This window comes from Papio anubis, chromosome 5, assembly GCF_008728515.1.
Source record: "Papio anubis isolate 15944 chromosome 5, Panubis1.0, whole genome shotgun sequence".
Lineage (NCBI taxonomy): Eukaryota > Metazoa > Chordata > Mammalia > Primates > Cercopithecidae > Papio > Papio anubis.
In genome coordinates, this window is record NC_044980.1 from 8,205,072 (window position 1) to 8,218,969 (window position 13,898).

General features: G+C 39.6%; 1 protein-coding gene across 5 annotated transcripts in view; it reads right to left on the bottom strand.

The window, feature by feature from the left end:
- SEMA5A (semaphorin 5A) overlaps positions 1-13,898 on the bottom strand; it is a 507,347-nt gene that overhangs the window by 67,531 nt on the left and 425,918 nt on the right. For all 5 annotated transcript variants that reach the window (XM_021939236.2, XM_021939237.2, XM_021939238.2 and 2 more), the window contains one exon: positions 7,771-7,918. In XM_021939236.2, coding sequence (XP_021794928.1) covers positions 7,771-7,918 — 148 coding nt within the window. The remainder of the gene's footprint in view (positions 1-7,770; positions 7,919-13,898) is intronic.

A 13,898-nucleotide genomic window follows, 5' to 3' on the forward strand; every position in this document is an offset into this window, starting at 1 on the left:
ACCTGGGGCACATGCCTTCCTTCCTGTGGCTTTCCATGTTGGGAGTCTTTTCTGAAGCCCCAGGAGACTGCTGGGTTAGTGAAGGTGCAGCCTGGGTGCATCCTCATCCAATGGTAGCTGTGAAGGTGACACATTCCCGAGAGGCATCTGCAGGCTTCTCAGAGAATCAGTTCTGCTGCCCACAGCAGTGACCTTGGTGACAAACCCTAATAGGAGCTTTTCCCTCTTTCCTGCCTTACCCCCGCATGCTCCCCACCTGCTGCTGTCAACTTATATATAAAACCACCTACCCTAAGCCCTTGTCTTGTCTCAAAATCTACTTTAAAGAGGGGTCAAGCTATGATGCCAGACTTGTCCCTCTCAGCTCCTATTCCCACGATGAAGAATGTAGTCCAAAATAAAGGTTGGGATCTTATATGTCTCCGAGGCTTTGAAGAACACACTGAGTTTGTATGCACTCAGTTCAGGGCCAGCGTGGCAGCCAGGGTGCGCTGCCCTTTTTCAGAAGTGCTACTCACATCTTCATAAGGTTTAACACTCCCTTTGGAATTCTGCAGTGCACAACCTGCACAACTGTATGCAGTGCCTTTGGGGGAGAAAGTGGAAAAAAAAAAAAAAAAGGAGAAAGATGGGCATCACTCCTCAGATGCATCTGGATATCTAGGGCTTCCCCAAGGTTTCTTGCATTCTTCTGGACCCTCAGTTGCATGCACATTCTGAAGCCACCAGGGGTTGTCTCAATAAGTGATTAACTGTTTGCTAACTGTTAATAGTTAGAACCATTCACTTTATCAAATCTCGTATGGGTCATATTTAGCTGGATACAACAAACCTCTATCAGCTCGTTAGTGTTTAAGTTAATCTTATGAAAACTACCGTCTTTAACCTTTTCAATTACTTATCAAATATTAGATGAGGCCACACAGTGTAATGGGGAACAAGCAGGCCACCACTACAAATGTCTGGCTTTGAGGCTGGCAGCACTTCCTACAGGCTGGGCCATCTCGCTTCTTTGCTCCAATTTCTACATCTATAAGTCGGTTATGCTAATAACAATACTACGTCATTGGATTGTTGGGAGGAATTCCTCACCAATTCCCTAAGAAGTACTTTAAATGATACCCGGCATGTAAAATTATAATGACAGATGATGACGGTGATGAAGAATATTATTTTTATCTATAAAAATTCTGCATGCTTTCAGTGGAGTTAGAGTCAACTATTTTATGTATTTCTTAAACTTTATTTTAGAAAATTTCCTTTCTAGGATTATAAAATGGTATTTTCATGAACAATGGATAAACTGAGTTGTATCTAATCCAGGTCCACTGGCTTTTCAACGTAAGAACAGCTTCCAGCCACATCAATAAGTAGGCCATACAAATAGCCAACTATCTGTATAGGGTCTGCACCAGTATCCTATTCAACAGTAGTCTGTATGAATAGCTTACTATTCACATAGGGTCGGCATCAGTGAGGTTTCAGGGGTATTGTTAAGGGCAGCAAATGAACTTTTGGAAATGGTTCTAGGCCCAAAGTAAAATAACAATCCTTTAACAAACACATATAATTTAATGTGAGGCGTAATGTTCAAGTATCCACAGCTTAGTATATGGTGGGATGACATTGCCCAAACACAACCAAATAAACAAAAATAAGTGAATAAGGAGAACACTTTTCATGTATCTCTTCATAACAACCCGCCTGCCATCTAAGGCAGGACTATGAATCTCTAGGAAGCCACTGTTCAAAAATGAGGAAACACCAAATATGAATACAAAGGAAACTAACGATTACAAACAAACAAGCAGCCAATTTTAAAACAGCTTGTTCAATTGTACAAATGTCAATCATCTCTCTCAGGCTACCTTTCCTGTATATTTTTTGACAAAAGGAAGTGCCAGCTGTCTCACTTGAATAAAAGTACATACCACTGCGGAGGTTGTTACGCTCTTGAAAATACTTTAGTACTAAAAATTAAATGGGGAAGGAGAGATAATTTTTTACAGTCTAGGAAGACAGGAAATGAGTATTTCTAAAACCCACAGGAAAACATTGTCCGTGGAGTATTAAGATGCTGCTCACCTGATACCAGTCAAATAGGAAACTTACAGATAAAATTATCCCAGAAATCAAAATTCAATCAGAGTCTAGTCAGATACACAACAAAGATGCTCAGAAAATGTTTTACAAAATAGATCCTAAAAATATAGTTTTTATACCATTAAATTATTTATACTTACGAAAACACTAGCATTGTCAGAAGTTAAAAAACATTTCTTGAAATGAAACTACAAAAATCATCTATAGTTTGCTTTAGATATCCCCAATTAAGAACAATATAATAATTAAAATTTATACGAAAATATTTACAACAAGCATGTGGTTTGTAGAAAAATCTTGAACATGGATTCAGAATCCTAATTCTGAATAAAAGCAGTAATATTAGGCAGATGAGGCTACATGCAGCTCATACTTTTTAAAAAGTGCATAACATGTGAGCCTCGAATAGTTTTTGTCGTATTAGTGAGGTTGTTTAAAGTTGGGCTTACACAAACATTACTGGCCAGAGGCAAATACAGCTGAGACTGCTGAGAAATACGACTGGAGCTAAAACAAATACAAAATATGCCTGTTTGGGGCTTTTGAATGGTCTTGTTTCATGGGTATGAGATATTAGATCTTTCCCACTAATTTCACTGTTCTTGTTCCTGTACTTCCTGAGGGAGATACAGCATCCTGGATTGTCTCAGGACCTTTGAGTGGAAAGACCTGGACCTGGGGTCTTGCTGTCTCCAGCTGCAGGGTTTTTGGGTACCTAACCGGTTTTCTATAGGTCTTGACTTTCTCATTTGGAAAATCAGGAAAACACGTGACGACCTTCCCTAAAGCATTTTGCAGACCCTAATGTGCTATACAAAAATGTGGTATTTTGTAACATCTGTCATTATTTTCATATGTCACAACCTCTTTAAACTTCCAATGGTCAGGTTTCATTTGCTCTGAAGATTATCCCTTGTGCCATTATTTGACACAAACAAATGTTAGTGTGTTATATCAACTCTGATTGACCCTCACAGAATCCCTTTTGACAGCATGTATTGATTATAATGTCTTTCTTCTTGACCTTTCCAGGCTTTCTGTGGTCTGGTTCCTTTGTATCTAGGAAATAAATATCTACCCTATGCTTCCTGTTGCTCTCTTAAATCATAGCTTTTGGTCAATTGTTTCATACTTTACATGATATTTCAGTAAGAAATATAGTGCTGGAAATACTAAGTCTGTTGTTCTTTGTAAATTATTTTTGCTGTATCTGACGCTGTCTTTAGCTCTGATATAGCAAAAAAGTAATTTAAATCTGCTAAACCTTTGAGGAAATTTTGAGTTGCATCAATTTAAGAACTAATTCTACGTATACAAAATAATATTTTATATCTTTCTTCCTTTCATGTGTCGTAATTTTCAGCCAAAATGTAGAGTTAAGATTTGTGTTATGAGTTTATCTTTGATTAATTCCTATGCTCAGGATGATCTCCTAATAGTACTCTTATAGTTGGCTAAAATGATCACAATATGATAAAAATCAAGAATGTAAATCAAGAGAAGAGCTATAGAAAGACAAAAAGCTCCTCTTTCTTTTAAGCTACACTTCAACCTAAATAGGAGTAAAGAAAAGTAAGGCTTATCATTTATCACTTAACATTGGGCAAATAAATTATGCAAATGGAGTTGTGCTATTAAATTCTATTTGTGCCCAGAGGACCAGTTCTCAAATGCTGGTCCAGTCCCCCACTGGCAACTTGCTACTGGGCAAGTTCATTAGTCTTTCTCAGGCTGATTTTTTCCATCTCCAAGCAGAGGTAATAATGAAAACTGCCTGGCAGGGATACAGAGAGAATAAACATAATAAATTTTAATTACTCTTAGTGTAGTGCAAGGCATGTAGTAGGCACTCAACAAAAGTTATTTTATGATGTAATACAGGATTTCGGGCTATCATTAAATATTAACTCCAGTATGTGTAGTTATAACTTAATTTCAATATTTAATTTGACATCACCTAGTAAGTCAGGATTTGCAAAGCTTCATCCAACAAGAATTGTTACAGTTACTATTGTCAAAACAGGGTGAAAAGGAAACACACATATGAGAGTGATAATCATTTCTATTTTATAAATGTCTATGTTAGACTTGGCACTGGGCTAGGATATATAGAAATATTAGGTACTATATGTAATCTTCTAAACAGCTTTGTCATTCAAGTGTTCCTGCTTCATATTTCATTTGAAAACAACCGTGTGGAGAAGTAGAACAGCAGGTCAAATCTCACAGTGACTCAGAGGCAGAGCCCCTCTGACCCACCATCCCGCTCCTCCCACCCACTCGGTGAAGTCACACGCATGAGGGGCTGAGACACAGACCTGGGGAGCAGCAGCAAGGACCAGAGGACCCCAGGCTGCTATGGGTTTAGCCTACTTGGAAGTGGGGAGTAAGCATCTGTTTTTTAAGTGTCTCATTCTGAGCTCATCGGAGCTATCAGCCACCAGGGAGGGACATTTGCTAGAAGTGGTCCCTCAATCAGCGGGACACATGTGCCCCAGGGTCTAAAGAAGGAATGCCAGGGTCAGGGTCCAGAGAAGGAAGGCCAGGGTCACAGAATCATCAATTTCAGGGTCTGGCCTTGCATTTTGCAGACCAAGACAGAAGCCCAGAGGGCAGTGAGTGTATCTCAAGTTCACAAAGTGACAACACAAGATCCAGGTCTTCCCTGTGTGTCTGTCAATCAGCTCCCCAAACTAACCCAAGGCTCCGGAGTTACCCAAGCTTTCGACATTGAGCAATTTACAAGTAGGGATTCGTGGAGAGAACTAATAGCTCTTGGCAAGGGTCGTTCACTGCCTCTTTACTGAGATTCAGATAAAGGCTTGGTGACTTAGTCTAAGACAAGGACATAGAAATTTCACAAGTGAAGCTGGGAAAATCCTTTCATGAAATTTCAGCTTTAAAGTGTTGGCAGAAGCAAAGATTCTTGAGTCTTTTCTAACCAATGCATACTTGAACTTGAAATAATCAATTCTTTCTTTTTCTATAAGCTGTTACAGTAATCAGGAAATTCAGGTTGTTATACTTTCCACAAACATGTTCTGTATTGTGTAAATGACATTTCACTAGCTGACTCCCATTTTTAATAAGATGGAGTTCAGAGAAGCAGCTGAAGCCCATGGAAAACAATGAAAGAAATGAGACTAGGAAGGAGCACTCAAACGTGAGACTGCCAGACCTTACGGATGGCGCCCTCCTTGATACAGGAGCTCTGGGTAGGAAAAACCAACACCGCCTTCTCCAAGGATGACGCTGAGACTCAGAAATGTCACCTCTTCTCATCCAGTCACACACTGGCAAGCAGATGGTCACTTCATGACTCAAAAATCAATACTTTTTTTATACTTAGCGCTACTATCTTGATATTAGAACTCAATAAAAGCCAAACCCTTTGTGGCCAAAGATTTATGAACCGCAGCTAGAATATGAAGACCAAAAATGTTGCTTTAGCTAGGTAACTATCATTTTTAAGTCAACGTCTTAGGAATTCAACTGATAGTATAGATCCTGCAAACAATCCAAAGAAACTGAGTCCTTCCTCTCTACTGCTTGCATTCCTCAATTGGTGTGAGCTGGCATTCCTGCCTTAGGACAGACAGAAAACGAAAAGCATGGGAGAAGCCACGTCAGAAGAAAAATAAATAGACTTCTACCACTGAGAAGTAGATTGCTCCTCATTGCCGCAATAACACCTTCCTAGAAGTAGACTACCCAAAGGCTAAGTTTGGTGGTAAAAACAAAAAGAAAAACAATCCCTTAAATTTGCTAAAAAGTGACAATAGTCTCTTTGGAGACATATGTATTTTTCTGGGTTTGAAAGCAGCAGTTACATTTGTTTCACAAACTGTAATTCTGTAATAAAGCAATAAATACATTGATATTTTAGAAAGACCTTCAATGTTTACATTTATAATCAGATGTATTTCACACATATACTCATATTACAGTAACTACATAAAAATGCTACATTCTTGCTTAATATAATTTTTTCGTTCATTAAGCTATATTTGAAGGTAACTATAAAAGTCAATTAACAATGAGAAAATTAATGATGTGGACTGTTTTCTGAATTTTTCACACTGCAGTATATTTAGAAACTAAGGTGTGAGATCAACCCAGATCATCCATTCCTGTGGTTTCCCAGCAAATGAGACAAACCTCGACATGGCAATGCAGACCTCAGTGGGCACACATCATGCCACCAGGAACAAAACATGACATTCTTCAGCAAAACAGAAAGTTACCCCATTTGAATGGTTTTCCTAGAACATGTGAGTGTTCATAAATTTGCCATTTTAAAATTATTTAAAATAAATAGTTTTAAATGTCAGCATCTGAAATATCAATAAATACATATCTTAATGAAGATTTCTCATGGTCTACAGTTAGTTCAGGCTGATCTGGAAAGAACTGTCTTTATAATAAGTACTAGATTATATGAGAGTTATGACAATATCTTTTCCAGTGTGAAGAGGAAGAAATCTAATTGTAATTTCCAATAACAGAAATCTCCTTGGGTCTGGTGTAATATCTGACAAAGCACCTCATAACCCTCTTCCTGTCTCTGAATTTCCCAAGGATATCTCGGCTATGTGGTTTTTGCATGTCACAAAAGCAGGCTTTACAGCAGCATATAAACATTGCTCAGCCTCACGAACCAAAGGATAAAGAGGCTGCAAAGGCCAACTGGAAAGATCAGTGAGGAAGGAATTCAGCTAGGCCTTCTCGTGCTGAGCTTCTCCATCAAAACTTTTGCTACTGTCTGTGTCCACTCTGTGGAGCCAGCACCAGGGGCAGGCAAGTGAGGGAAAATGCTGTTACTCTTACAGAAGAAGCAGGAAGAGCAAAAGTAAGCCTTTTGAAAAGAGCCTGCCCAAGTGAAATTTTGTTTGACAGTTTAAAGTGTTAAAAGAAACATAAACTGTAAAGGCAGATTTTTTTATTCTCTCTGCATTGGCACCAACTTGCTCTAACAATGGCTCCATATAGTTTCTCAGGCCCCAGGGTGTGTCTGCTTCATCCCACAATGTTCTATACCTTGGTGTAGGCCTGGCATGGAATAATATTCCATGTCCCAAACCGAATAGAGTGTCCATATACAAGCAGGCTGAAGGCTTGTCACTCAGAAATCAGAACAGAAAAACTCCTGGGATAGTTGATCCCATGTGTGAATATTTAATTCACGAAGCCTCCAAGCTACTCTGAATTTCCAGTATTTTCACCAGATATTCTAATTAAATTGAAAAACTTGCATGATTTTGCAATCTAGTGCTTGACCATGTTGTGTTTACAGAGCACTTAGTGTTTGCAGAACATCTAGTGTCTGCCAAGAATCTAATGTTTGCAGAAGATCCAGTGTGTGAGAGGACCTAATACCTTCAAAGCATCTATTGTAGGGGGAGCATCCAGCGTCTGGACATGTCATATTTATAGAGCATTTAGTATCTGGAGAGCATAAAGTGTGTGCAGAGCTTCTGGCATGTACAGAGCACCTGGTGTGTGAGACCACTTAGTGTTCGCAGTGTACCAAGTATGTGCAGAACCCCTAGTGCGTGCAGAACATTTATTGTTTGCAGAACCTCTACTGCGTGCAGAGCATTTTGTGTGTATTGAGTCTGAATTCCTGGTTCTGGATTGTGAGCTGGGTATGAGAAGGAGGCTACTCACCACATTGCAGCCTGCACAGTCAGGCCCATTCTCACAGGTCCTGCGGCGAGCTTGAATGCCACCCCCGCACTGGGCTGTGCACCGTTCCCAAGGACCCCAGCCTGTCCAGAACATGTGTGGGGGACATAGCAAATGTTCATTGCAGTACCTGTAATGAGGAAACCAAAAGGAAAAGGAAACTAATTAGTGCCACTTGAAACCACCAACGTTTCCATCTCCATCCCTGCAGCAGATGTTGAACCCATGGGCATGCTCTGCGTGGGGGAGCTTTTTGTATTTTGAGCAGTTGCACCATACAGAAGGCAGATGTGGTGCTGGCCATGCTGTGTGTGCACAGACAATGGGATGCGCAGCAGACAGTGAAGAAAATGCTAAACTCACAATGCAGGATGGATCTTCCTGTGCAGCCAATTAAAGGAAAAACAAACAAAACCCTTCAAGCAGACACCCAAAAATAAGAGTATACAGAAAATATCTAGGTAGGGCATTTATCTTCTGAACATAAACATTGAAAGATAAAGCAGATTACAAATACAAAGTCAGCATAGCTTTACTTTGGAATCCCTTTCTCATTCTTGAATCAAATCAGCCCATAGTTATATTAGGATAAGCTAAAGAAAAGTTAAAGCATGGGATTAGCATGAAGGCCCATGCTATATATTGCTTAGGCTGTTCTACTTTTAAATTTATTTGTAGGCTCTCAGAATAATGCCAAACAATTTAAAAGACCACTCATTATTCAAAAAGAATTGAATTATTATAGTTTTACAAACATTAGTTCAATTTTTCAGTGTTTGAATACACTTCTATACTTCTACATATTTTGCCAAATGTCAGCCAAATAGCCAAAGCCTCCTTTATCCTTATCATGAGTCACATTTCTCTTCAATTTTTAACACTGCAAGTGAAATGAAGTGAAGTGAGGAAACCAAACAAACAAAAAACGAAAAGGAAACAGCCTGGCATTCTACAGATTACAGATCATAGAAAGGAAGAGGTTACTCTGAACAGCAGCAAATGCAGCGAGACACACTCGGCGATTAATAGTCCATCTACGAAGCCCAAATTCCCAAATTTACCTTCTAGAGAATACTAGAATGCACAACTTTTTCTCATGTCCTCCTCTCTTGCCAGGCCATCTGCCTTAACAAACAAGAGGCAAAGGTTCCCATCTGCTGGCATAAGTCAGACACCTTTATTGTCATCAATATTAATAAAGACTTAATCTTGCAGGGCCTATGCAAGAGGAATTGCAAGGGGCTTCCTGATCACAGGCGTTCACAGTTGAAGAGAAACACAGGGGTATGAACACAGCTCAGGATGTGCAAAACTATCTTAATACACAGTGGCATTACTGTAATTATTTATGCAGAAGTAAATGCTTTTACAGAACTGAAAATAAGGGCAAATGGTAGCCAGCCACTAGGAAAATAAGTTTGGAGAGTGTAGTTTCCCGACAGTAAATGCTGGTAAGATAGAACTGTTTTCCTGTCAAACCAGAAAAATTTCATGGGGAATGTGAGGGCTTCAGGAACAGAGACAGTGTGAAAAGCAGAAAGCAAGGTCAAGCTGAGGGGTGCCAACAGGATGGGGCACACTGAACCCCTGCCAGAGTTTTGAAAAGTAATGGAAGGTAGAAATGGAATTCTACGCATGAAAGGTCATTGAGAAGAACAAAACAGAAAAAGGCAACAGGGAGTGGGATAATCTGTCTTTACCAAATACAGTAGAAAACTGGAACTTTATGAGAAATCAGGAAAGTTCCACAGAGCTCCAGAGACAAAATAACTCCATGAGAGTTAGATGGCAGACTTATCTCCAGGAGTGGTGCTTCATTTGACTATGCTCTGGAGTCCCTGAGATTCAAGGAGCTCCTCATATTTCAGTATGGGGTCTGCATCTCCCCAGACAGGGCAGTTTAGCAGCAGGAAGAGCCCATAGAACAAACAGCAACTAGAGGACACTGGATTGCAACAATTCAAATGAGAGATACTCCAACCTAGAAAAAAAACTACAGTGGTGTTGGAAAGAAAGGGAAGAAGTGGTGGAGATGGAGCTTGGTATAGTTAAAGAACAATATGGCAACTGTGTGACTGTAAAGAAAACAAAACAAAACAGGGGAGTCCAAAGTCAGCCTCGTAACTGAAAGTGGAAGGCAGAAGACACTCTTACTTCCAGGGACAGAGAGGTGATATGCAGTGGGTGAAGGAACCTCCAGAGAGTCAAGAATCAATTGGGCAAGCAGTTTAGTTTGTCTAAACTTACATTTTTGAGCATAGCCAATGGAACTGAACAGTTATCACTCTTGCTTATCTTTTCCACATTTAAGATAACACAGAAACGTAAGGTTTTCCTCTTTAGATGGTAACTATAGTCTCCCAGGGTCCGATTCTCAGAGCTCAGGGCCACCGGACATTCCTACATGTAGTAGGGGAAGGGAAAGGACCTTCCAATTAAGAGATCATGGCCTCCAGATAGGAGAGACAAGACAAATGTGAGAATACAACAGATGAAAATCATTTGATCTTAGGAAGTACGTGCAAATGTGTCGAGTTCCAATAAGTAAATATTAATATGTGTGTTGGTTCATGGAGTATTCCAGGAGAAAATTGACATTTGTTTAGAGAACATATTTTGAGGAAGTCAAGAAAACTCAGAATATCAGAACTCTCAGCATTTAGTTAAAATATCTATGTGTAGATCACTGTGGGTAGAAGGAGAAGTAGGCCATCTCCATTTCTAAGCTGATTCACCGGCATTTAAAAGGCATGGACTTCTTAGAAAACTTGATCCTAATTTCAGCTTTCAACAACCCCCCTCCTAAAAAACAACAACAAAAAAATGGGTATGGAAGGCAGAGGGAAACCTTACTAAAAATGTGTATAAGGCCCTTAACTTTTAATAAAAAGCACAGCAGCTGAGCTACCATTTCCCCAAAGCAAAATAAACCATAGTGCACAAATCCTTTCTCTTATTTGCTGACAGCAGGCCACCTCTGAAAACGCTCAGCATGTTATTATTGTAAAAATCTACTGCAGGGTAACCTGTGCATGGAACTTTCAGCCAGTGTTAATAAATTGTCTACTGAGCTGCATTTTAAGGTTGTCAATAACCTGCCTCGTTTTTTTCTCTTTCTGCTATAGTAGTCCATGAAACAAGCCACACCAGGATCTGCTGGGGCGTCACCCTCTGAAATCGCAGCCTCCCCAGTGAGAGGGGTCAGAGGGAAATAGAAATTGTTAGGCTAGCTCTGTGTCTTTGTGTCTGGGTTTTCACTTAGGAATTCACCCTGGAAGAGACTGCTCAGAGGCAAAGTCCTTGGAAGCCTGTAAGTATGGATCCTCCACAATTGTGAGAAAGCATTTCCTCTGACCCTCTCCCTGCCCCCACCCCAACTTACTCACGCTCCTGAGAGAAGCCCCTCTTATGAAGCTATACAAAAAACAACGAGGTTGGAAGTCAGTTACCTTGGCATCTCTGCTGGTTAAGCGTTTTTAAAATTAATTGTGGATAAAATATCTACACAATGGGCCAGCAGTTGGTGTCCTTTCTCTAGTCCCCAACACGCTGCTGACTTTTAGCAAATAATGAGCTACAATGTTTTCCAAATGGCTCTTGAGTGTCTCTACTATGTTAAAGCATTGCAAGTCACAGATGCATCTCATGATGCATTAATAATTAAGATTTCAATTTTGCCCATGACTGCTTATTCTCATTTTGTATTTAAAAGTCAATTGATGTCCCAGCACTGTTTCTCTATAAATTATCCACTTTTTAAAATCACAAATCTAGTCTCTTATGAAAATAATGACCTTTTATAATTCCATATGGACTAGATTCTCAGCACTATATCATGCAATAAATTGTGCTTTCTGTTACAAATTATAAATTGCATAAATTATGTTCCATTCTGGTTAGATCCATGCTAGTTGCTCACTGCAATCTTTGTTAACCTGAACCAATCAGGGCCTCTTCTGAACTATGTTCTCCTTGCTTCACTCTAAATGATGAGCCCTCTACTGGGCCATACTGCTATAATTAAATTTTTATGTCAACAGAGAAACTGCATGTACATTAAATCTACCATAATATTTAATTCAAGCCATTTAGGAAGAAAAATAACTTGTGAAGAACATCAGTTTGCCTCACCACAGGATTCAGCAAATATACCGATGAAGACAAATAATCACATAATAAAAACCACTGAGCCCTGGGACTCTTAACTTTGAGAACGCATTGGACAGGCTCTATCATGGTCCCCGTGATCCCCAGCTCCTAGAATTCACACCTTGTGTAATCTCCTCCTATTGACTGTGAGTGGGACCTGTCACTGGCTTCTAACCAACAGAATATGTGAAAGATTTTGGAATGTCACTTCTGTCATTATGTTGCATAGATTGTAATGTCCTTATTGCAAGAAAACTTTCTCCCTTATTGGCTTTGAGGAAGCAAGCAAAAAGGTGAGAAGGACCCAGTTGTCAAGGATTTGAGGGCAGCCTCCAGCTAACAGCCATCAAGAAACTGAGGCCCTCAGTCTGATATCCCACAAGGAACTGAAGGCTGCCAACAACAACATGATCTTGGGGCAGGTCTTTCTCTAGCTGAGCCCCGATGACATCACAGTCAGGGCCTCTATGTTGATCACAGCCTTGTGAGAACCTGAAGTTGTGCCCAGTCTACGAAACTCACAGACACCATGAGCAAATAAACACCCGGTGCTTCAAATGCCTAAGTCTGCGGTAATGTTATTATACAACTATTAAAACAGACCGTGGTACGTCAGAGTGTGGTGCTACTGTAAGAGGCTAAAATGTGAAACTGGCTTTGAGACCAGGGAATGGCAGGAAGCAGAATAATTTTGAGGAGCACATTAAAGAAAATCTAAATCACCTTGAATCATCCATTAGTAGAAATCTGAAGTTAAAAGACACAGCCAGCAAGGGTTTAGAGGAAAATGGGATAAAGAACTAAAACTGAACATCAAAAAAGACAACCTTTCCACTACACACACAACAAAGAAAAATATGTGATATGATGCATGTGCCAATTGGTTCAATTTAGCCATCCATAATGTATTCATATTTTAAACAACATTTTGTACATGATAAATATTTACAAATTTTGTCAAAAATAAATTAGTTATTGAAAAAGACAAAAACACAATTAGAAAAACAGGCAAAATATTTGAATAGACATTTCTATAAATAAGATACACTAATGTCCACTAAGCATATGAGAAGATGCTCAACATTATTAGTCACTAAGGAAATTCAAATCAAAACCACAATGAGATACCAGTTCATACCTACTAGGATGGCTAAAATTAAAGAAAAAAAAGTAACAAGAATGCAAAGAGGCCGGGCGCGGTGGCTCACGCCTGTAATCCCAGCACTTTGGGAGGCCGAGGCGGGCGGATCACAAGGTCAGGAGATCGAGACCATGGTGAAACCCCGTCTCTACTAAAAATAGAAAAAATTAGCCGGGCACGGTGGCGGGCGCCTGTAGTCCCAGCTACTCGGGAGGCTGAGGCAGGAGAATGGCGTGAACCCGGGAGGCGGAGCTTGCAGTGAGCCGAGATTGCGCCACTGCACTCCAGCCTGGGCGACAGAGCGAGACTCCGTCTCAAAAAAAAAAAAAAAAAAAAAAAAAAAAAAAAAAGAATGCAAACAAATTGGAACTCCCATACATTGCTGGTGGGAATGAATATTGGTGAAGTCCCCTTAGAAAGCAGCATGGTGTTTCTTCAAAAAGATAAACATAGAATTAACATACACTGCAGCAATTTCACTCCTAGATATACAGTATTCACAAAACAATTAAAACAGGGACTTAAAAAGATACTCATATGCCAATATTCAGTACAGCATTGACAATAGTCAAAAGATGAAAATAAACCAAGTGTCCACTGATGAAAAAAAAAATGGATAAACAAAATGCGGGATAGCCATACAACTGAATCTTATTTAACTTTACAAAAGGAATAAAGTTCTGACACATGCTACAACATGAAGGAACCTTGAACATTATGCTAAGTGAAACAAGACAGACACAAAATTGCAAATACTATAGGATTCCACTTATGTGACATATCTATAAGAGGCAAATTAGTAGAGACAGAATATAAATTA